The following is a 23,674-nucleotide window of genomic DNA, read 5'->3' on the forward strand; positions in this document are numbered from 1 at the left end:
ATCATGAAGGTCCTTAATGATCGTGAGCAGAGGGTCAGGTACTCCAAAAGCACGAAGAACAACCCAGAGCCCAGGCCTACTGATGGTATCATAGGCGTTGACCAGGTCAATAAAGCAGAGATGAAGGTCTTGCTGGGATTCCCTACACCTCTGCTGTAGCAGACAGACAGAAAATATGGCATCTGTGCAGGACCGCCCTTTCCTGAAACCGCATTGGGGCTCCGCAAGCCTCTGCTCAGCGTGCCTCGCAAGGCGATGTTGAATAATCCTTGCCAGGACCTTTCCCGGCACGCAGAACATACACACACACACACACGTTATACACACGCAGTACAACACACACGTTATACAGACATTATACACAAACGTTATACACACGCAGTACACACACACACGTTATACACACGCAGTACACACATACACGTTATACGCACGCAACACACACACACACACGTTATCCACACGCAGTACACACACACACGTTATCCACACGCAGTACACACAGTTATACACACGCAGTACACACACGTTATACACACACGCAGTACACACACGCTGTACACACACGCAGTACACACGTTATACAGACGCACACAGTATATACACAGTACACACACAGCACACACGTTATACACACGCAGCACACACACGTTACACACACGCAGTACACGCACACGTTACACACACGCAGTACACGCACACGTTATACACACGCAGTACACGCACACGTTATACACACGCAGTACACACACATTATACAAACGCAGTACAAACACACGTTATACAAACGCAGTACAAACACACGTTACACACACGCAGTACACACACACACGTTATACACGCAGTACACACACACGTTATACACGCAGTACACGCATTTTATACACACGCAGTATATACACACACGTTATACACACGCAGTACACACACACGTTCTACACACGCAGTACACACACACGTTCTACACATGCAGTACACACACACACGTTATACACACGGAATACACACACATTATACACACGCAGTACACACACGTTATACACACGCAGTACACACACGTTATACAAACGCAGTACAAACACACGTTATACACATGCTGTACACACACACGTTATACACATGCTGTACACACACACACACGCGTTATACACACGCAGTACACACACGTTATACAAACGCAGTACAAACACGTTATACACACGCAGTACACATACATTATACACACACAGTACACACGTTCTACACACGCAGTACACACACACGTTATACACACAGTACACACGTTATACACACGCAGTACACACACACACACGTTATACAGACGCAGTACACACACACACAAGTTATACACACATGAGAAACACACGTTATACACACACACATAATAAACACATACATTCACAAGGAAATAAAAACAGAGATCCCTCGATATAGCCTTCAACAAAACTGTTGGGCCAAGTGCTGTTAGCGAGCACCTATTAAGGCCGGCACATTACACAAAGGGGTGGTTGGCAATCCCCATGCCCGGCCGCCTTTGTCTCCCCAGTGCCGATGTTTACCCACCGCACCAAGTGCTCATTTATGGCCGAGTTAACCTAGCAGAGGCCTAGGACTGGTGAGATATTTGTCACCGATGTTGACTGCGAGCAGGAATCGAACTCGGGTGGCCAGATCAAGAATGCAGTACCCCTAACCACTGCGCTACCACTCCTTACAAAGACACACACACTAAAACAGTCCTTGCGGTAAATCTGGTTTTCATAGGTGGTCATAGGTACGCTGCGGCTCAGATACAATTGAACTTCATCCCTTAATTATTTCATACTTTAATTATTATGCATACAGCAGCCCAGGGGTCGGCAAATTGCAGCTCCGGAACTGCATGCGGCTCATTAAGGACTGTTTCGTGACATTAGTCATAAAGAAACCACTTTCTCATATTCAGTGCATTGTGGCTCTTGATGTGTTTTTTTTTACAGAATTCGAAAAAAATGGCTCTTCTTGTTCTTTTGGTTTGCCGACCCCCTGAATTAAACCCAGATGACCCCTCCGCAACAGTTTCCCTCAATGACATTTATCCAAGCCAATTAGGGGCATTAAAAGAAGAAAGTTATATACCGGTGGAATGAACGAGGATCCCATACAACCCAATTCAACAGGAAAGACTCGGATCAAACGACATGTAACCAACCTAACAACCCCTTAACTTCCACGGTGTCAACATTTCCCCACCTCTCTTACGGTGTTTGTAAACCACACATCAGTTGTCGGGGCAAAACACATTCCTGCAGAGGGGGCTGGTAGAAACGTTGGTTGCTTGGTCAGTGGCCAGGGTCAACGGCGGCGTGGCGTATTCCGCAAATATGCCCCACTGTGAGGGCGGGCACAAGCCGGCGTGAATAGGTTAAACATTGAGTTTTATAAGGGCACCACGGGGTGACCAGCCCCACCCCACCCAGCCCCACCCCACCCAGCCCCACCCCTCCCACCCCTCACCCAGCCCCACCCAGCCCCTCCTCACCAAGCCCCTCCCTACCCTCCCCTCTCCACCCAGCCCCACACGTCCCACGTGGACAGCCATCCACAGACGTACACAATTAATCCCCTGCCTCCTGTGAATTAATCCCGGTTGGGCTTCCAGTCCACTACGTTTCCTACCAGTAATATATTTATTTTATTGTGGAAGGGATGTGGAGCGTATCACTGGGTATCTAAGAAACCCAGATTCAATGTAAGTACTAGTTTGACACGTAGGCGTATATTTTGATTTAACGCTTTCGTGACTGCAGGGATTCATATTCTTGGTTCTTTCGGTAAAGTCACGTAGAAGGGAAACAATAAATTAATAAAAATATAAAACAATAAAATTCTCACAACGTTGTTTTCCTTCTACATGACTTTACCGAAAGAACCAAGAATACGTAGGCTTATATCTAATTTGTTCATATGGTGGTCACTGACATGCTGTGGCTTGGATACAATTGAACCTATACAAGAGTCTAACCGGAGGAGGGGTAAACGTACCCCCTCCCCCCTGCCAAAAACATGAGGCATGACTGGGCGGACTGCCACCAAAAGTACAGCCCTCCCAAAGCTGCCCTCCTGAGGCACGAGTGTCTCGGAGCAAGTGATTGATAGATAAAACACGGGGTGAGCACAACACAGCTGCGCTACAAATGTCCTTCAGTGGAAATCCTGCCCCTACTAGCCCAGGACACCGCCATAGCTCTAGTCGAATGACAATATCTCTTCTCACCGATCGCTAGTCGTACAAGACAAAGAGCTTTTGGTGACCTCCCAACTTGGACCTCTGCATATAAAGCCAATGCCATCATCAAATGCAGACTAGCCTCTGCCGGAGAGAAAAAGTATAGCAGACAGAAATGGAGCAAGATCATTATTAAAATTCACGGATTAAATAGGCAACACTTTAAAGAAGTGTCTTAATGTGAGACTGCTTCCAGCCCTATGAATGTAGAATTGCCACCGTTGGCTCAGGTCTGCCAATGGAGATGAGCACTGCACAATGCTTCTTTCTTGAGCAGGGAGATTATTTCACGTTTTCGTTCAGATTAGTAAGTATGTATAACTTCTTTCGCACCGTGCTAATCGGAGGTGCGGGGGAAGGAAAAATAAATACAAAAATCAGTTCTAAAGAAATTGGTTTTCAATCAAGATTTAAAAGGGCATAGCTCCAGTTGCTTTCTAATACACTGGGGTCTACAATTTTTTAGACAGCACACACACACGCGTACACAGCACACGATGCATGTGGCACGTGAGTTGGTGTTATCAGTTGTGCGCTGCTCACAGCTCCCCTCCGCCATGTATTTGGGGTCCATCCACCGTCCGCGTGTCATGTCCACCATTTCATAGTCCATCTCCTCCATCTCCTCTTCGCCCATCATCTCCGCCTCCTCGTCTCCCCTCGGCCTCTCTTCCCCTGTCCCAGCCTCCACCTTGATCGCCTCCACCTTTTTTCACACAAATACACACAACACAGACATGGCCTCATTTTAAAAGCTGAAATGACAAGCGGCAAGACAGGTGTTCAAACACTGATGCTCAAGTGCTGTTAACAAGCATACACACTGCACACACACACACAAAGATTATCCGAATAGTCATTAACACACGATTGGGACAAGTGCTGTTAGCTATGAATGAAAATTATTTTCCATTTTACAAAGTAAGGCCCACAGAGCTATACAGCTCTTTTTCACAAGCGACCTGGCCACAGATGATTGCTCAATGAAGTGGCTTATCATGTGGAAATGTATAGCAGCCAAAAAAGATAGATGCATGTTTCTAAATGTGTAGGGAAAAACTGGAGGAACCAGAGAAAAATCCACACAACCACAGGAAGACACATGCAAACTCCAAATATACAGGCGTCAGGGTCGAGATCGAACTCATGAACTCCTGTATACCAGGCGAGGTAGTTTACATATCACCACCATGACGCCCATTTAAGTAGCTGACCCGTGGTGCCCCATGGTACCTATTAAGGCCAGTATGGTACATGAGGGTGTGGGTGGCTAACACCACTCCCAGCGATCTTTATCTCCCCTAAAGTGACGTTTATACACCACACCAAGTTTTTGGGTTAGATCGCGTAAACATAAATGTCATTAAACCAGCCACTACCCGAGACAGCCAATTAGTAAGATTTGTCATGTAAACAAAACATGCCAATTTGTTACTAGTACAGCACACCAGTGTGTTGGAGAGTAAACCCACAACATGTACAATTAGAGTACTCGAATTGTAAATGTTTGTGACAAAATTTACTAATTGGCTGTGTCGGGTGATGGCGGGTTTAACGACGCATTTATATTTACGCGATCTAACCCAAAAACCTCTATGGATATTGGTCGTGGAAGCCTACGTGTTAAACACACCACACCAGGTACTCATTTAAGATAGTCGACCTAGGGGTGGCCCAGCACCAGTTTAGCAACTTGTCACTGATTTTAGCTGCGGACGAGAATCGAGCTCGGGTGGCTGAGTTCATAATGACAAATATCCCCCGTATAGCTTTAACATACTGTTGGGGCAAGTGCAGTTAAGCGTGCAGCTATGAAGGCCAGTATGGCATACGAGGGGGTGGGTGGCCAGCACCATGCCCGGCTGCTTTTGTCTCCCTAGTGGCGATGTTTACGCACCGTTCCATGTCCTGATTTGCGACCTAGGAGAGGCCCAGGACCGGTTCAGATAATCGTCACTGGTGTTGGCCGTGAGCGGGAATCAAACTTTGAGTCGCTGGGTTCGTGGCACAGCGCACTAACCGCTACACTACCGCCACTCGTAAAAATCCTCCACCCACAAACATTTGCTCACTCACATACTCATTCCCCGTCTCTCACCCGAGCGCCCTGTTCCTCCACACCCCCCTGGCTTCCGCCAACACCAGGCCTGGCGGATTCTTCACTGAAGGCCTCCATCACCATGGCGTCCGTACCGCTGCCTGTCTCCGTGTGCCGACAAAGCCACTCCTTCTTCAGCTTTGGTCGTGGCGCCCCCCCAAGATCGGGAGATCCGGCATCACCCTCCCGCTGCTCCTGTTGCTGTTGGTTCTGCTGCTGCTGCCGCCATTTGGAATCACCTTCATCGGTCAGAGGGCTTCGAACAATTACCGACACCGGAGCCGAGAGAGATGGCATGGGTCTCGATGATGACTGTGGCGTTGTCGATTTCGCCGAAGACGGCAGCGGCGGTGACACCAGTACGGACGATTTTGCCTGCGACGGCGCTGCCTTGCCCGGGGAGAGCTTAAACTGGGACAATGCCGTGGGAGCCACCACCGCCACCGAACGTTGCTGCTGGTGAAGATTGTGGTGATGTTGGGTATGGGGTTTTACGTCAGGCTGTGCTATGCCGGGACTAGCACCGACACCGGCCACGCCCATGGTTCTGGCCGCAGATGTTTTGGTGGGCGATTTTCCGGCATCCAACGGCGCACCAGAGACAAGGGACGAGCCATTCTGCGAGCGCTGAGAAGGCGCCATCGCTGACTTGGTCTCACTTGTGTTGTTCTCAGTGGCATCGCCGCTGCCGTGAGAATTCCAAGGTTTTTCCGAAGCCATCCGAATTTCCGGATTCACTGCGAGGGCTTCCAGCTTGGCGGAGTTGTTTCCATCTTTGGTGGTTGTTACAGCAGTCGCAAGAACGCTAACGCGGCCGATGGCAGCAACGGTGGAATCATGGGGGGGGCAGCCGGCATGCAGAGGAGCCGAAACGGGGGTGGGCGACGATCCGAACCCCACCAAACTACCGCCCACTTCATGGCCCCCACGAGACCGCTTGGACAGTGCCGGGCTCCCCGGCACTGCACCATCGTCCAGGGCCAAACGCTTCCGGGAAGAGGGTGGCCCTTGTCCCTCTGGAGAGAAAGAAGGGGAGAGATGGAGGGACGCTCACACTCGCGGTCTCCGCTCACAAATATTGGGAACAATAGTGATTTCGGGCATGTGCAGCTGCAATGGACAACTGAAAAAAACATTATTAACCGATTCTTCGATTGGTAAATTGAATAAAAATGTTAAATACAAATCAGTGATTTTGAAGAGTAAATCCACAGGAGTTTCCATTTTTCAGATGGTAAGTACCAAGGCAGCTATTAAAATTAATTATTACTTTCACCATGCATTCATTGTGCGTGTGGGAATTGAGTATTAGAATTCATGCAGTGACTACATTTTAAGGAGTGTCTTCAATGTGAGAATGCTTCCAGCCATATGAATGTTAAATTGCTACCACTGGTTCAGGTCTGCCAATGGAGATGAGTACTCCACAATGCTTTCTTCAGCAGACATTATTTCACGTTTTTTTGCAGATTACTATGTATTCATAATAAAGGTTTTTGGGTTAGATCGCGTTTATTTATAAATGTGTCGTAACCCTCCACCACCCGACACGGCCAATCAGCAAAAAAGTGTCAAGTTGACAAAAGACAATTCACTACTTTAGCCCACCGGTGTGTTGAAGAGTGAATCCACATTTACAGTTTGAGTACGACGTTTCGCTGGTAAATACATCCAGCATCATCGGGCAATTCGCCAGAATGGTAAAGCCCTCGCTTGCTCCCGGTTTTATATAGAGCAGCAGGGTGACGTCATCACTTAACTCATATCAGGTGCAGTGATTAGAGGCGGAGGGGGGGGTATTATAATTAAATAATCGATTAGTAATCAGTCATTGGTTATGATTAGTAATGAGTTGTAGATTAGTAATTCTTTAAATCAAAATGTAATGTGTATTATTTAATAATACGCTTCCAGGCCGCACTAAGCATGTAGCTGTCAGAGCGATTAAAGTTATTCTTGTTCCTCTCAATTTCAATGGATTCTCTAATTAGTCTTTGCCAGTAATAATTAGTTTTACACACCACTGCAACATTGTCAAAATCAATTGAGTGTCCTTGTTGACAAGCATGTTCTGCCACTGCCGACAGTTGTGTTTGAGATAATTTAATATTTCTCTGATGTTCTTTTAGTCTTACGCTGATGTTACATCCCGTCTGTCCAATGTAGCAGCTGCCACATAAACAATTAATCTGACCGTGCTAATCGGAGGTGTGGGGGAAGGACAACAAACTGAACACAAAGAGCAGTTAAAAAATAAATTAGTTTTCAATCTAGATTTTATAATGTATGCTCCAGTGGCTTCCTAATATCGGAAGTAGGAAGGTTCCAGATGGCCGCAGAAGCACATCTGAAAGCATGCGATGCAGTGACGGTCTTTGTTTGATGGTTAGCCAAAAGCCGCTGGAGGATGACCGCAGTTACCGTGATGGTTTATGCTCCTTGATGAGATCAGCAAAGTATTGTGGTTTACTTGTGGCAAGCACTTCGTGTGTAATGAGTACGACCTCAATATATTCGTTCGGCAACCGGAAACCAATGCAGCTCAGCGAGCACTGAAAGGACATGGTCGGATCTTGTAGTACTGATCACAACACGTGCCAAAATATGTTGTACACACTGCAGCTTGGTAATGTTTTTGCTAGACATCCCGTAGAGTAGTGAGTTGCAATAATCTAGCCTTGTCGATACTATGCTACACGCAACCGTGTTGGCTATGTCACGACTCAATTGTGGTTGATGTGTCCTAGAGCACTGACATGAAAATTGCAGGACCTGACTAAATTTTATAGTTTACACGTGGTGATCAAACGACATTCTGCTTGATAATGGTGCCGAGGCTCTTTAGAAGAGTAGAAAACTGAATTCTGGAGTCCGCAACTGCCACACCTGATCCTCCCATACATTAGTTCGCCTGAGCCCAAGTGCCAAGCAGCAGAACCTCTGATTTTCCTGGATAAAGCAGCATTTCGTTTCGTGCAAACCACACGTGCACCGCTCAAGTGCAACCTCTGAGGTTACCGATTCGTGTATTACTGCAGAATGTTTTCATTCTTCCGATTTGTGGCAAAGGAGTGCCAACAACAAGAGTGCTAGTCATCAAGGCAGTGTGCTTCAGGAATTGTAGCCAGTTGTGAATGTGACCCCTTTACCTTTGTGTTTGCTAAGATATGGTTCAAAAACATGGTCATTAACAACTATTTAACAGCAAATAAAATGTGCACAAAGAACCAGGGAAAGATGCACGCTTGGAATTACCTTGAGAGTTGGAAAAAGAAACATGGATTTCAATGAAAGAACATACCAAGGTTGATGACACAATGACAAATGTTATGCAAAGTGTGCTTGGGAAGGACAGGTCGCAAGATAGGATAATGGCCTATGGGTCAAGAATAATTATGGACAGTCAAGGAATGGAACGTGTCTGATTGAACGCCCACATAGGAGATGAAATCAAGTTGTTTACAGGCGAACCGCTACTTTTGGTCAAAAGGGGGCGCTCGTTACAATAACTGCCAAACTGCTGACAGGCTTTGAAGTGACCTAGCAGCTCAAGGAGAGAATGATGCCAAGCCAGCCATACTTTCCGAGATTCACTAGAAGCACTGGGGCGTTGAACAGAATTCTCAAGATTGGTGAACACAAGACAAGACAACAAGAGTAAAACACTAAAACTGTGGCTTACCATTCATCTCCATGCTGCTGGCGTGAGTGATCTGCGACGAGGTGGAGTTACCACAAGCACACCACCGTCGGTGCCTCAATCACCCCCACCACCTGCACACACACAGCAAGGCAAAGCACAAGTTAATGCTGGTGTCTGGTGTTGAGAGATCTGATTGGGTTATACTGCTTTATGCAGTAACTATGTCAGTGTCCTTCCACAATGTCGGAGGTTACTTCAAACATGCTTTATTTAAAATCCACAAAACCTTCTAAACCAGCGCTTGAGCATGGATAGTGCACAAGATATGGTACGCATGCTTACAAATTACATTGAGATACAGAAATGGAAAGTGAAAATGGATTGTTGAAAAAAGAAAGCTTGTGCAGGTCACACCGATTGAAGGAATAATGGTCGGTGATCGAGACTGATGGAGTAGCAGCCAAGGAGATGCCCACCATGGAGGAGCAGAGATATCAGCTTGTGTGCAGGTGCTAGATGGATTGCTTTATTGCAGCACTGTGAGATGGTGGCTAATTTGACAGGCCTTCATCCAGCAGTGGATTGATCATGCCTTATGATTTGTCATAATGGAACTTGTACTAACAGCAGGAACATGGAGCCATATTGAATGGGAAAGGTTTGCTATGAGATCATGTGGCAGACCCCAATGTTATGGGCAAACAAGGTCATGGTCCATATAACTATTGCAAGAGACGACAATTTCGTGTCGTTTTAAATTTAGAAAAATGTCGGTGGCGCATATTCGTCCACGAAATGCGTAAGATGGCTATCAGTCGCCTGCAGGTGAATAAAAGTTGGAAACCACTGCTCCAATAAATGTAATGCACTGATACTTCATGCATGGATTCTGCATCATGAAATGATGCCAAGTGCAAATTGGGACCATTGGGGGAAAGATAGCACGTTAAATAGGAATACTTAAAAATGCACTTGTGAAAACTTTAATTATTTGTACCAAGTATATTGTAAGTAAGGCCAGCATAAAGTCCTGAGTAGACAATTGACAATTTTTGGTAAAAATTGGAAAATGTACTCCTTTCCTATAGGGAATAAACACACAAACCTTGGTTACTCACCAGAGCCCTAACTCCAATTCAATGCTTACAACTACAAAGTAACCAGAAAACACCCTTTGCAATATAAAACAAATTATCAACCAAACAGAAGCTTTTATCGACATTCCATAATACTTGACCACCTTACCAAAATGGAGTAAATCAAACTGCCATTCTTTTCAGTTCAATGGATACGAATTAGCTCAGTCTCGTATGCCAACCAGCCACACCATACCACCCACAACTATGTCACACACACTATTTCATCAACCTAAACACCACCACCATTTGATTAACTACACTCTGAACATATTAAGATCACTGGGTCCTTTAATGTAAACTTAATTGACAATTCCCTACATAAACTGGCAAGGATTCATTTAATCCTTGCCATGAATCCTTGCAGTCACGAAAGCTTTAAATCGAAATAAACTGGCAAGTGACCACACAATCCAAATGCACAACTGGTTCAGTTCAGTGACCAAATTCAGAATGCCTATAAGTGTATTACTGTCAGGGTGACCTAGTTGGACATCTATTTGGGCCACAAGGGAATTCCTAGGCTCTGCATGGCAAGACACCAGCTGTAGTCCTATGCAAGCACTGTGGTCGCAGGACTGTATTCCAAATTTAAACTAACATCAGCCTGTACAGCATGCTCGGTGCAATACTTTATACTGATACTACACAGCTGTCCAGAGGTGATGTCTGCACAACTTTTCCAGAGGTGCTGTGATAATTTATTTTAGTTACTGCTGAACGTAGCGACATTAGGTCACAGGAGAACAAGCTATCAATGTGAAAGAGGAGCCATCTTCATGGTTCCGCAGCCACCTGAAGAGTCAAGTTTGGCCAATGAGATCAGTGCTGTTTACTGACAAAAACTCCATTCACCATTTAACTGCCCTTAAATTGGGACGCTGGGAATCCGAGGAACCGATTAAAACATTTGTTTCGTCTACAGTCTGGAGCGCCCCCATGTGCACAGACCAGCCTGGCTCCGCCCCTTTCCCCACCTCCTCCCCTCCCCACCACACAGAGCCACGTGCAGCCAAACACCACTTCGCTCGTTTTAAAAGTCCCTCCAAGCAGTTGCCAGGAAACCGGCTGGAACTACTTTCTTTTTTCACCACTCAGTACTTCGATTCGGTGGCGTTACCATGGCCGATCGACGGCCATGGTAACGCCACCGGCGCACGTGTAGCTGTACAGAGATGCACACATACGTGATCATCGACGTACAAACGTGGATGTACATGGTGTCACACACTGATGAGCGATGTTTCACATAAGACCTGAGTGTTGGCACCCTGAAGAGAAACGGACATACACATAGATATGTGTCCACGTATCACACATATCCAGATGTTTCAGAAACTGGCAGAGATATCGAGGTGTTCATGAAGATTTCACCTCGTGTTTTGTGGTTCCTTCTACTTGAGCGATCACAAAACTCTTATGGAACGATGATTGTTCATACACTTACAATGAGTGTGTACTCAATGCAGTACCTGTTTATATGGGTCGCACCGTGTCCCTCCCACATCATGCTTGTGTGATTGGAGTGCTAACCTACAACAAAAATTATGCTGTTACTGTAGCTAAAATACTCTTGGAAGCAAGCCTATTGCAGTCTTTCACTTGGTGTAGTGTTTGTATCTTTAGTAAAGTTCTGAAATGTGACATTCAAACCTCTTAACTTAGCTCGGGAACATGAGCACAACGTATATTGGAACATGAAGATTAATATTGGACAAGATGAAAAATCAAGATTGGTGCCGTCTGGTCAAAAATTGGTTTTCAATTTTGCTTTGGTGAGGTCAAGTTAGTGGGTATTTTAAACCTAGTCACAAGATAAGTGAAATTCTGCTCCGTTTTGGTCTCGTACAGTATGGGACCAGATGATTTGGGGCATTGTATAAACGATTAACCTTAGTCGGTTAAGCGAGAAAGAGTTCCGTAACTTGTAGGCATAGTGTATATTTAAATTAAACTGACACATTATAGTCCCCTAAGTTGGACACAGCAAGTATTCAAATAATTTTCAATCATAAACTCCCTAAAAGACAAGTTGCACAACAAATTAACATCTGGCATATTCAGTGTTTTTGGGAGTTTGTAGGTATATCATTTCATCAGTCAGTTTGCATTTCAGATTTGACACTGGGCAAGACTTGTCCAGTGTCATGCTGACAAAACCTTTTATTGGGAAGGAAACACGTGGAAAGGCTTTAACACAGCAGACAACTGCCTCAAGAGTACACATGTACCCTAATTCATTGAAGGACTCCAACCCAGCACAGCAACACTTTCGGGCAGCAAATCACCAAACATGCACACTTGTATGCAGCATGCTATAATCTTCCCAACTTTTCTGGGTGAATTCCAAGGGATCTCCAGAGCAAGCACTAACAGTACAACTCTGAGACAATTGCAAAGTAAAACTGGCTGCCTATTATTGCCCATACACATTGGACACTATGTACCATGTAACCGTCCAAAACACACTGCAGGCTAAATCTGGGTCAAGGTCAAACTATATAAATATTGGTATAGAGGACTGACCGTGTTACAGCTGAGTTGTCAGAAAGGCCAACACCCTGTTATCAACCCTGGAGATGATTAAAAATGTTGAGAGATGAGTGGATCATGCTTGTAAAAGTACCATTACACAAGGTGGTAGGAGCAATGCACACTTGTGGGTTTATACGCCTTGCTTGGTTCAATTCCTCATCAAGTTACTTAAAAATTGCAACTCAACATGGGGGAAAAAAAAATCTGCATTTAACTGGGGCAAAGTAGAAAAAAAGTCGGTGGTTTCCTGCTCAAATGAGAATTGAGGTGATTCTTATATCCCTTTTACAGACCTGAGCCGGTGGTGAAAATTCCTAATTTCTCTGGTAAAAAGGACAACCAGTGCCCTTCACAAAGTGGTACCCATTGTATCGACCCTGGAATGATTGGCCAAGTCAACGCCAACCAGGATTTGAATTCGCAACCTTGCCATCACGAGCCGTTGGCTCTACCGCTAAACCACCTGCCCAGACAATCGGGTGGCTAGCATGTTACCTATATCAGACTAAGTAACAGTTCCACATCCCTTGGGTGATGATAGGCTCCACCTATAAGTGTCCCAGTTGTTTTTTACATTGGTAAAGCTGGAGCCAACGAATGGCTTAACTACCTCCTTGACGGACACTGCCCTGTATTATGACGCTCCAGTCACATCTCTAGAGACGCGCACACACATAAATACGTAGGTGTCCACACCAACACGCCCTCAGTGCTAGACACCCAAAACCCCCTCCCCTCCCCTGCCTGCAGCCTACCCGTATATGCATGTATACACACCCACACAAACCAGTCTGCCCAGAGCAGGGTCAGCTTGGGTTAGATCTGTGTGGGCGGGATGTGGGGAGGGCGAGTGTTATTTGTGGGTTGTAAAGAGGATTGATAGAGTTGAGTGGACGCGTATATCCTCACGCATATAGTCACAAATGTTTTACTATGTGTAATGCGCCTGCCTGAGTGCGCTTCATAGGTTAAGCGCTGCTGTGCATAACTGCACTGTGCTTTTCTTGCATGAGCACAAAGTTTTTGAAGAAGTGTGTGTACGTGTTAAGGCAAATGGGGAGCGGTGGCACAATAACAGTGGCGAATATCTGAAGCGGTCCTGGGTCTCCTCCTAGGTCAATTCAGTCTCAAATGATGGTGCGGTGTGTAAACATCGCCACTTAGGAGACAAAGGCGGCCAGGCATGATGTTAGCCACTCGTGTGTCGTGCCGACCATCATAGGTGCTAATAGAACTTGCCAAAACAGTCTGTTAAGGCTATACAGGGGATCTTTGTCTTTGTATTCAAGCATACCCAGAGGTGAATGGTAATGTAGCTGTTAGCACTGTGCTATGAACTCGGCGACCTGAGTTAGATTTCCGCTCACGGCCAACAACGCTGAATAATATCTGAACCAGTCCTGGGTCTCCCCTCGGTTGACTCAACCTCAAATAAGAATCCTGATGCGGTTTATAAACGTCACCACTACGGAGAAAAAGGCGGCTGGGCGTGGTGCTGACCACCCACCTCCTCGTGTGTTGTTCTGGCCTTCAAAGGTGCTCACTAACAGTACTTGCCCCAACAGTATGTTAAGGCTCTATGGGGAATCTTGTCTTTATATTCAAGCACAGACTGCATTCATTACAGTCTGAAGATGCACCTCCTCCATAATCATAATGCCCAGTAAATATAGGAAATAATAAACGAGTTGGAACTTTTATCGATGGCCCTATATTGGGATGTTCTACAATTTCCAGTCATGAGCAGATTTGCAAGAGCGATGACAATGGACTGCCATCTCCTAGCCACCCATTGGGATTTTTAGTCCCACATCTCGGTGATCCAACAGCACTTGCCCCCAAAAGAACTGAACAACAGCACCTGGCTAATTAAGAAATACAGATAGGAGTAGTTGGGGCAAGTCTATTGAGAGTATTAATTTAGACAAAACTTTCGTGACTGCAGGAATTCATATTCTTTGGGTCTTTCGGTAAAGTCAAGTATATGGGTTCAAAGAAAATAACAAAACGACGTTTTGATCGCAACACAAGCGGTCGTCATCAGGAAAATGACGACCGTCATCAGGAAAATAACAACCATCATAGCTTTTGTTGCGATCGAAACGTCGTAGTTTTTTGTTATTTTCTTTGAACCTATTCACGTGAGTTTACCGAAGGAACCAAAGAATAGTATTAATTTAATGGACTTATTTTTCCAGGGAGACCTGGGATGCCCCTTGTAAGCAGAAGAGCACAAACACATGTGCACACATGTGCATGCCAACTGGCACAATCCCAGTCAACTTTCACTAAATTGCTTGACCGTGCACCTAAGACAATACCAGGATCATGGGCAGTGTTAATGCGTCATATTATTTTGATCTTTATCATCAATATTATCCACATTGTGCAATGTCATGAGACGAAGAATCCATTTGAAACTCTAGCAGAGCAGTGCAACCATTCACGTTAGAGAATGGCCGACAGAAAAGGACATTACATAACTACATACGAGATCCCTTCAAGTGACCTATGGTCTACAGTGCGGGAAGCCCTCTCCTAACTCTCCTGACAAATGTTAGGAATTCAAATCCAAATTAATTGACATTTTTAATTCCTATAGCTGAAAAATATCCAAATTATGCACAACATCAAACTTAATGTAAAGGTTTGTGTAAATTGGCTACTGGGTTGAGACCATCGGCTCAATGATTGATAACCCGGTTTAATCACAGGCCTTTGAAAACTGGATTAAAACCTAGGTTCTCAGAGGTACTTGCTCAGCGCTCTGTCTCCTGAAACACCCGGACAACTGCATGCAAGAATGTTCTTAAATGCAACAAGACGTCGTTGGGGTGCTTCGGCATTGGAGTAAGTGCAAAAGCTCTTAAAATGTACATGTAACAAGAGCGTGAGCTCAAGTGTGAACTTGTGGGTGCGTGCCAAAAACGACAGTGGCACATGCGTGTCCACGCAAATAGATAGGCCATCTACATAGCCGCTCACTCTTCATCTCCTTATTTTTACATCCACAGCAGTGGCAATGCCAGCAGTAGAAAAGATTGTTACCGAGTCCGGCTATTTAGTCCACAAATGCAACTTGAACGCAGACGTTCCCGCTATTTAATGTGCCAGATGCAACGGGCTCGAAGGTAAACGCACTTTGCCCACCCCAGTTCCACCAAGCATCACCGGTCTGATGTCAAGCTAATATCCCAGGTCCAATGCAAACCATGGCATCCCCTCCCCCATATACCCTCGCAGTCGACATGAGCATACAGCTGCATGCCGACCGTTATCCACGGAATTAGCAACTTAACCACCAGCATGACATTTATTAGTCATATGCCCTTATATGAAGAGTGAGGCTTTTTGTGGCCAAGCTGCAATATGGCATGTGATAAGTAGCGTAGAAAAAGGAACCAAATTAGAACAAAATGCACTAAATGTACATTTGGTAAACGTATGAACCCGTGCAAAGGATATATTTTTTTGGGAGTTGATATTTACGTAATTTAAGTAATTGATCAAATACGCATGCTCAATAGAGCTCAGACATCACTCTTCTACCCTCCAAGCTCTTGAGTGTTCTCCCCTTCTTGCTCACAAACCCCCTCCTTTCCTCTTACACCCTCACCCCACCCACGCCATGCGCTACGTGACTGGTGTCACATACCACAGCGGCAATAAAGGATCACGTGACGTTCACACACGCTGTACACTGAACGGGGGCTGCAAACACGCTGCACGCACTCCCCATTAACTAGAGGCAATGAAAATATGCTGCTCAAGAGCATCTGCCGTACACACGCTCAGTGCAAAACCACCGGATGGCACACACATGAAAGCACTGCACACAGCATGCACTCAAACATCCCATCCATGTACAACAGAAATGTATAAGCTGTTAAACCATTATTCAGTGCGAAACTGATTATCGTTGAGACAAGCTTTCTTATGAGTGCCACGGTGGATTGAGAGTCCTAGTAAAGTTCAGGTGCTTGCTCTAGCTTCAGCAGCAGTTGCTGTGAGATCCAAACACTGGGGCTTGTCTTCTAATTCAGACTACATTTCTTACAAGGCTGGAGGATGTGAGCCAGTCACGGCAATTGTTTCGTTGTTCTCCCCTACCCTCAATTCATCCCAACGACATAGTGAGGGAAAAAAGTATTTGATCCCCTGCTGATTTTGTACGTTTGCCCACTGACAAAGAAATGATCAGTCTATAATTTTAATGGAAGGTTTATCTGAACAGTGAGAGACAGAATAACAAAATCCAGAAAAACGCATGTCAAAAATTTTATAAATTGATTTGCATTTTAATGAGGGAAATAAGTATTTGACCCCTCTGCAAAACATGACTTAGTGGTGGCAATACCCTTGTTGGCAATCAGAGGTCAGACGTTTCTTGTAGTTGGCCACCAGGTTTGCACAGATCTCAGGAGGGATTGTGTCCCACTCTTCTTTGCAGATCTTCTCCAAGTCATTAAGGTTTCGAGGCTGACGTTTGGCAACTCGAACCTTCAGCTCCTTCCACAGATTTTCTATGGTATTAAGGTCTGGAGACTGGCTAGGCCACTCCAGGACCTTAATGTTCTTCTTCTTGAGCCACTCCTTTGTTGCCTTGGCCGTGTGTTTTGGGTCATTGTCATGCTGGAATACCCATACACGACCCATTTTCAATGCCCTGGCTGAGGGAAGGAGGTTCTCACCCAAGATTTGACGGTACATGGCCCCGTCCATCGTCCCTTTGATGCGGTGAAGTTGTCCTGTCCCCTTAGCATAAAAACACCCCCAAAGTATAATGTTTCCACCTCCATGTTTGACGGTGGGGATGGTGTTCTTGGGGTCATAGGCAGCATTCCTCCTCCTCGAAACACGGCGAGTTGAGTTGATGCCAAAGAGCTCCATTTTGGTCTCATCTGACCACAACACTTTCACCCAGTTGTCCTCTGAATCATTCAGATGTTCATTGGCAAACTTCAGACGGGCATGTATATGTGCTTTCTTGAGCAGGGGGACCTTGCGGGCGCTGCAGGATTTCAGTCCTTCACGGCGTAGTGTGTTAGCAATTGTTTTCTTGGTGACTATGGTCCCAGCTGCCTTGAGATCATTGACAAGATCCTCCCGTGTAGTTCTGGGCTGATTCCTCACCGTTCTCATCATCATTGCAACTCCACGAGGTGAGACCTTGCATGGAGCCCCAGGCCGAGGGAGATTGACAGTTCTTTCCAGCCTTGTGTAGGTCTACAATCTTGTCCCTGACATCCTTGGAGAGCTCTTTAGTCTTGGCCATGGTGGAGAGTTTGGAATCTGATTGATTGCTTCTTTTATACAGGTTACAAGCCAAGATTAGGAGCACTCCCTTTAAGAGTATGCTCCTAATCTCAGCTCGTTGCCTGTATAAAAGACACCTGGGAGCCAGAAATCTTTCTGATTGAGAGGGGGTCAAATAGTTATTTCCCTCAAAAAAATGCAAATCAATTAACATTTTTGACAAGCGTTTTTCTGGATATTTTGTTGTTATTGTCTCTCACTGTTCAAATAAACCTACCATTAAAATTATAGACTGATCATTTCTTTGTCAGTGGGCAAACGTACAAAATCAGCAGGGGATCAAATACTTTTTTCCCTCACTGTATGGTCTACCCCCTATGTAGTCCATGCAAATGTGCAGCTATGCAGGCTCAATTCTGACTACTGCACAAAATATTGCAGATGTCCAAATCACGCCCGATAGGATGTCCATTATACAGGTGCAATTAAATCCATTCATGTGCAGGTGGCAGATTAACGGTTCAGCGACCCTTACAACAAGCAGAGCGCCGGGCGGCTAAAGCGCAGAGCTGGTACAGTGGGGAGCACAGTTGGCGCATCTGCCAGCCATCTCAGGCAGTCAACCCATGGCACCTGGGTCTCTTCCGTGACCTGCCAGGGGGCCTTCGACAATTCACGTTGCCTCAAAGTGCACCCAGCCTGGCACAAGCACCGTGGTGACATCACCGGCATTTGGTGAATGGAGGTTATTTTTCTTCTATCTTAAGACCACAAGAGATGGCGACAATTTGGGGGGCCTTCATCCAGTAGTAAAATCATCATGGCCATTCCTGATAATTGCTCATTGAAAAAAAATATCATAAGTATCAATAGTTGTACATATAAGCCAAAGGGGCATAGATAGTTTTTTCTAAAATGCGAACCTGGATTAAATAACAAAGGCATTCCGGCCACTGGTGACTTGACAAATGCGAGGGGTCCTCAGAGCATGATAAGAATACTGATGCACACAATGGCCCACTTTCAAAACCTTGTGACATGATCCTGTATGTGCAATTGAAAGGGCAGACCATGTGCCTGTTTTCAAAGCATTTAAATGGTTTGAGGTTAGAATGATTTGGCAAACACCAGACAAGTGGTAATAAACTCACTGGCCACTAGGCAATGTAACAAAAGACAAAAATACTTAAGTCTGGTTTATTAAGTGCTGTCAAAATAATAGTTGTACAATTACAAATATTGCCTAGGTTAAGGACGAGTAGCACAACTGTTGTTCTGGTAATTATAAAACAAAGATCAGATGAACACTAAAACAAATAAGTGAAGTTATTTTAATTACAGAAGTGAAGCACTATGTATCCAAACAAACCATTGAATCATCCCATGTGTCCCAGAATCATTTGTTCAAAAAAGGAAACGCTTGGCCTGATTTGAGGAGCAGAGTTTGGCTCATTTAGCTGGCTTGGTGTAGCGGTGCAGACATGCAATCCAGCACTCTAGAGGCAAGGATTGTGGTACTACAAAATTGTGAGACTACCAAACTCATCATTGGGTTTTGAGGTAGCTACGAGAAGGGCGTACATCGAATGCGTGCATGAAGCCATGTGTGGATATTTCCCAGACATGTGGATTTTTTTAAGTGCTCCAGTTTACTTCCATTTACAACACTCTTAGAGGAACTGGCCAAACATCTCTTGAAGACGAGTGATGCTTTCTGAGGTGAAGCCACCTCAGAAAATTTTATTATACCTCATGCTGGGCAATTTACACTAATTTACTGTAATGTTATGCACAAAGCACATGACCTACATAAAAAGGAGTGGGGTAATTTTTCAGCTGTCATAAATGAAGGGAAAAGGAAGCATTAATTAAAGGTGTGTCACCTATGCATTGCATGTCACACGACCGCTCTGATACAACTGCAAATCTATTGCAACAGCCTAACCTTCCAGACCACTGAAAAAAGAAGTGCGAAGAGCTTTCTCAACAATATTTCTGAAGGGGCACGATGTTAGAAATTTTACAATGAGGGAGTTCCAGACAATGATACCAAGTCAGGCGAGTGCAAGCACCTCCGCGATGCCACTCGTGTTCCAGAGAAAAAAAATATGAGTCGCGAATGACGTGTATGCATCTTATGATCCATAAAACAGCATCTGGCCACTTCTGTATACATTTATCGCTGGAATAAATGGCTGCTCGACTTGTCTTCTCCATTCTGGTAAAAAACAGTGGCACAAGTTTGTGTTGTACTTGCTGAACCCAACACAATGGATTGGTGCAGGAACCAAGCCTGTAATTGCATTAACAGGTGCCATAACTAACCATATGGACTAATTCAAGTGCCTCTACCTTTGCAACGTATGTAAACACGAATTTCACGATACGCAAGCCTCCACTGTATATACTCATTGGCTGCAGTGAAATCGGCACAGGGTCTTGTGGTTCATATTGCATGTGTATTCTTTTGAGATTGCACATCTCAACAGAACACAGTTGACATCCAAATTAGTGCATGAACTAGGTTTATGAGAATGATCTTCAGGAAATTCGAAAAAATGAGCCTGCATCACCAATAAGTTTGTGAGCAAAAGTCGAAAATGTGACTTATGGTTTCTTTCACACTGTACTTTTGAATATTTGGCATAATTTTAGCAACTAATCTTTCACGTTAACTTGATAAATCACATTTAAACTTTCGCCCGCCTGTATGTCATGTTCTTAACAAATGCTATGTTTTTACAAACTTAAATGTTTCGGTCCTTTAACAAACGAATACTAAAGTGTTAAACAATATTCAACATTACTCAGTGTGATCCGAGCCCCATCAGATTAACTCCAGCCCCATCACAGTATAGTACGCCTGAAAACTGCCATGAACAAAGACTGGGATTTAGAATGAGTGGTCAGTGATGGTGAAGGTTTAGCAGCTTAATTTGATGGTCAGCAGCCACAGAGCATAGTAATTACTCAACAGCGAACACCAGTCTGTATGCATACTTTGTAGTTTTTGTGCACTATTATACTCAATTTTTGGTGACCAAACTGATCATAGAAATCTTGACTTAAAGCTTTCGTCACTGCAGGAATTCATATTTTTTGGGCCTTTCGGTAAAGTTACGTAGATGGTTTAAAGAAAATAACAAAAAACTACAACGTTTCGATCACAACACAAGCGATCATCATCAGGAGGAAAGCTGCTAAATGCAGACTGTTTTATAGGGTAAAGTCCTCGGGTCATAAACGAAGTGGGCGGGGCTAGTGATGTTAATGTGAGAAATTAGCATGTTTGTGTAAAGATCGAAGAGCTTGCCATCCCTTTCACTTCCATGGTGAATTTGATGGCTGGGTGTATGGAATTGATGTGGTTGAGGAATTGGTTCAGAGCTGGTCGGCCATGTGGACAAATGACGAACGTGGCATCTACGTACCTCTTCCACAAGGACGGACGTAGAGTGGATGCCTGGATGGCATCTGCCTCAAAATTTTCCATGAAAACATTGGCTACAACTGGAAATAAGGGAGAACCCATTGCGGTACCTTCAACTTGTTTGTAGAATGTTCCATTCCAGGTGATGTGTTGGTGAGGCAGTGCCTCACCAGGGCCGGTACATCAGCATTCAGTCCTTGTTGGACCAAATCTTCAATGATTGCAATGGTGTCACAGGAACTTTGGTAAACAAAGAGACTACATCGAAACTAACGAGCAAATCAACTGGAGATTGTGAGATGTTCATAATTAACGATACGAAGTGAGCTGAGTTAAGTACAGCTGAGGCGGTCTTACCAGTGAATGGTTGCAAGGTCTCAAGACAGAAATCGGGCCAGTTCGTAGGTGGGTGGGCCAATGGTGGAGATGATAGGACTAAGGGATGTACCTTCTTTATGGATTGTTGGTAAGCCATACAATCTGGATGGTCTAGCAGCAGAGGGTTTTAAGGAAAACCGCTTGGTTGGTTCGATTAAAGATGTCGAATCGGTGATGATATTGTTGGCTTTGGTAATGAGGCTGTTTGTGGGATCTCTTTACATTTTTTGTATAGCTACCATCATTGTAGGTCCTGAATTTTGTTATTTTGTGGTTTTGTTCATGATGACTGTGGCATTGCCCTTGTCGGCTGAGAGGATGACGATGTCATCTCTTTTTTAATTGAGACAGCTCAAAGCGCTCATTCATACTGATGTTGCTGATAGGTGTCTTCGCGTTTTTGATTGCAGCGATTTCCCATCTTGCCACGTCTGCAGTAATGAGTCCCAAACCCTTAAGGGCTACATCGACCTGGGCAATGATATAATCCACTGGTATGTGTTTAAAGGTGACTGCGAAATGCAAATCTTTAGCTAGAACCGATTTTAGACTATCGAAAATTAGACTGTTACTCTGATTGAGAACAATCTTGTCAACGTCTAACTTTTTAAGGTGTGGATCTGGCTTCTTCTTGGAAAGGTTGAACTTGGAAAACAGGTTATCTTTGCATTGAGGCGGCTGAAGAGGCTGTGATGTTATCTACATGTTCCCAATCAGATGTAGCCATTTTTTCCGTCAATGTGAAGTGTGATTTCAGGAGAATCTGTCTAACATATCTATTTCAAATTGGAGCAACCCTTTTCTCTGAGATCAGGGCTAAGCCAGCCCTGAACAAGATCCGTTTAGCATTAGGAAATGTGACAGCAGCAGAAATCAGTGTAAAGGTGATCAGTATTACCTTAGTGTCGTGGCAGTAGTTACATTGCGGAAACTAAGCGACATGTTTCAGATCATGTTCGTGAACATAAGGCAGATCTGAAACACTGTAGGATCAATACCTCGGCCGTGGATGATCATTGTTTTAATGCTGTGGGCTCACACGAAATTGATTTTTCTAAGACAAAGGTACTTTGCAAACCCACTGGCTGTCTACAAAAGATTCGTTCATGAAGCCATCCATATATATATAGACAGACACAATTTCAACCGAGAAGATGGGTACAAACTTCCGATGTAAATTTTTTCCTTTTTCCCCGTGGTTTCGACTCACCGATTTCATATTATCAGGTTGAATTTCTCACGCCAACGTGGCCACCTACGGACGCCGATCTCTGCGTCGTGGTGGCTCTGCGATCTTACATTAACATGCTAATCTCTCACATTAACATAGCCACCCGCACATTCGTCACGGACGCCGCTCTCCGATCTTCCTTGAACATCTACATTCAGCAGAATTCCTCCTCTTTCCTAATGACGATCGCTTGTTTTGTCATCAAAACGTCGTAGTTTTTTGTTATTTTCTTTGAACCATCTACGTGACTTTACCGAAAGACCCAAAGAATATGATCATAGAAGATTCAAAAATGTATCTCACTTCTCATTGTCCCGGAGTAGGATTGCGTTTAATACTGCTGCATAAGACAGAATGTATACTCATGTCAGGTGGCAAGTGTCCCCTGCTAATCTTAAATTGCGAAAAAACGGGTTATACATCACCAAGCAACACAGCTCATTAGCAAAAGGGGGGGGGGGGGTACATCTTATATATGTCATTTTGCCTGTCTGTGTGTTCGCATGCTTGAAGGATTTGGCTCTCAAACGGTGGGGTTTACGTAAAAAAAAATAGCCAGGTACCACGCCGTAAGCCCTGTGGTGAGCAAGCGCTATTCCTTTTTTCCCATCCCTCAACTGTAAAGTACTTAAATTAGCAACTCAGTGCAATTTCTATTTATGTACAGATAGTCCCCGAGTTACGAGTCCGACTTACGAT

The 23,674-nt window shown here is 44.7% G+C and overlaps 1 protein-coding gene across 2 annotated transcripts in view; it reads right to left on the reverse strand.

Annotated features, from left to right (window-relative positions):
* Nucleotides 1-23,674, reverse strand: part of LOC116944359 (lysine-specific demethylase 3B-like) — a 57,319-nt gene that overhangs the window by 19,129 nt on the left and 14,516 nt on the right. The window contains exons 2-5 of one of the 2 annotated variants that reach the window (XM_076068347.1): nucleotides 11,618-11,678; nucleotides 9,049-9,140; nucleotides 5,367-6,382; nucleotides 3,812-3,974 (exon numbers count right to left, since the gene is read on the reverse strand). In XM_076068347.1, coding sequence (XP_075924462.1) covers nucleotides 3,812-3,974; nucleotides 5,367-6,382; nucleotides 9,049-9,061 — 1,192 coding nt within the window. In that variant the 5' untranslated portion in view covers nucleotides 9,062-9,140; nucleotides 11,618-11,678. The remainder of the gene's footprint in view (nucleotides 1-3,811; nucleotides 3,975-5,366; nucleotides 6,383-9,048; nucleotides 9,141-11,617; nucleotides 11,679-23,674) is intronic. The other variant, XM_076068346.1, reaches the window with a different exon arrangement.

Source organism: Petromyzon marinus, chromosome 21 (genome assembly GCF_048934315.1).
Source record: "Petromyzon marinus isolate PM22_M1 ecotype Great Lakes invasive population chromosome 21, UKy_Petmar_22M1.pri1.0, whole genome shotgun sequence".
Lineage (NCBI taxonomy): Eukaryota > Metazoa > Chordata > Hyperoartia > Petromyzontiformes > Petromyzontidae > Petromyzon > Petromyzon marinus.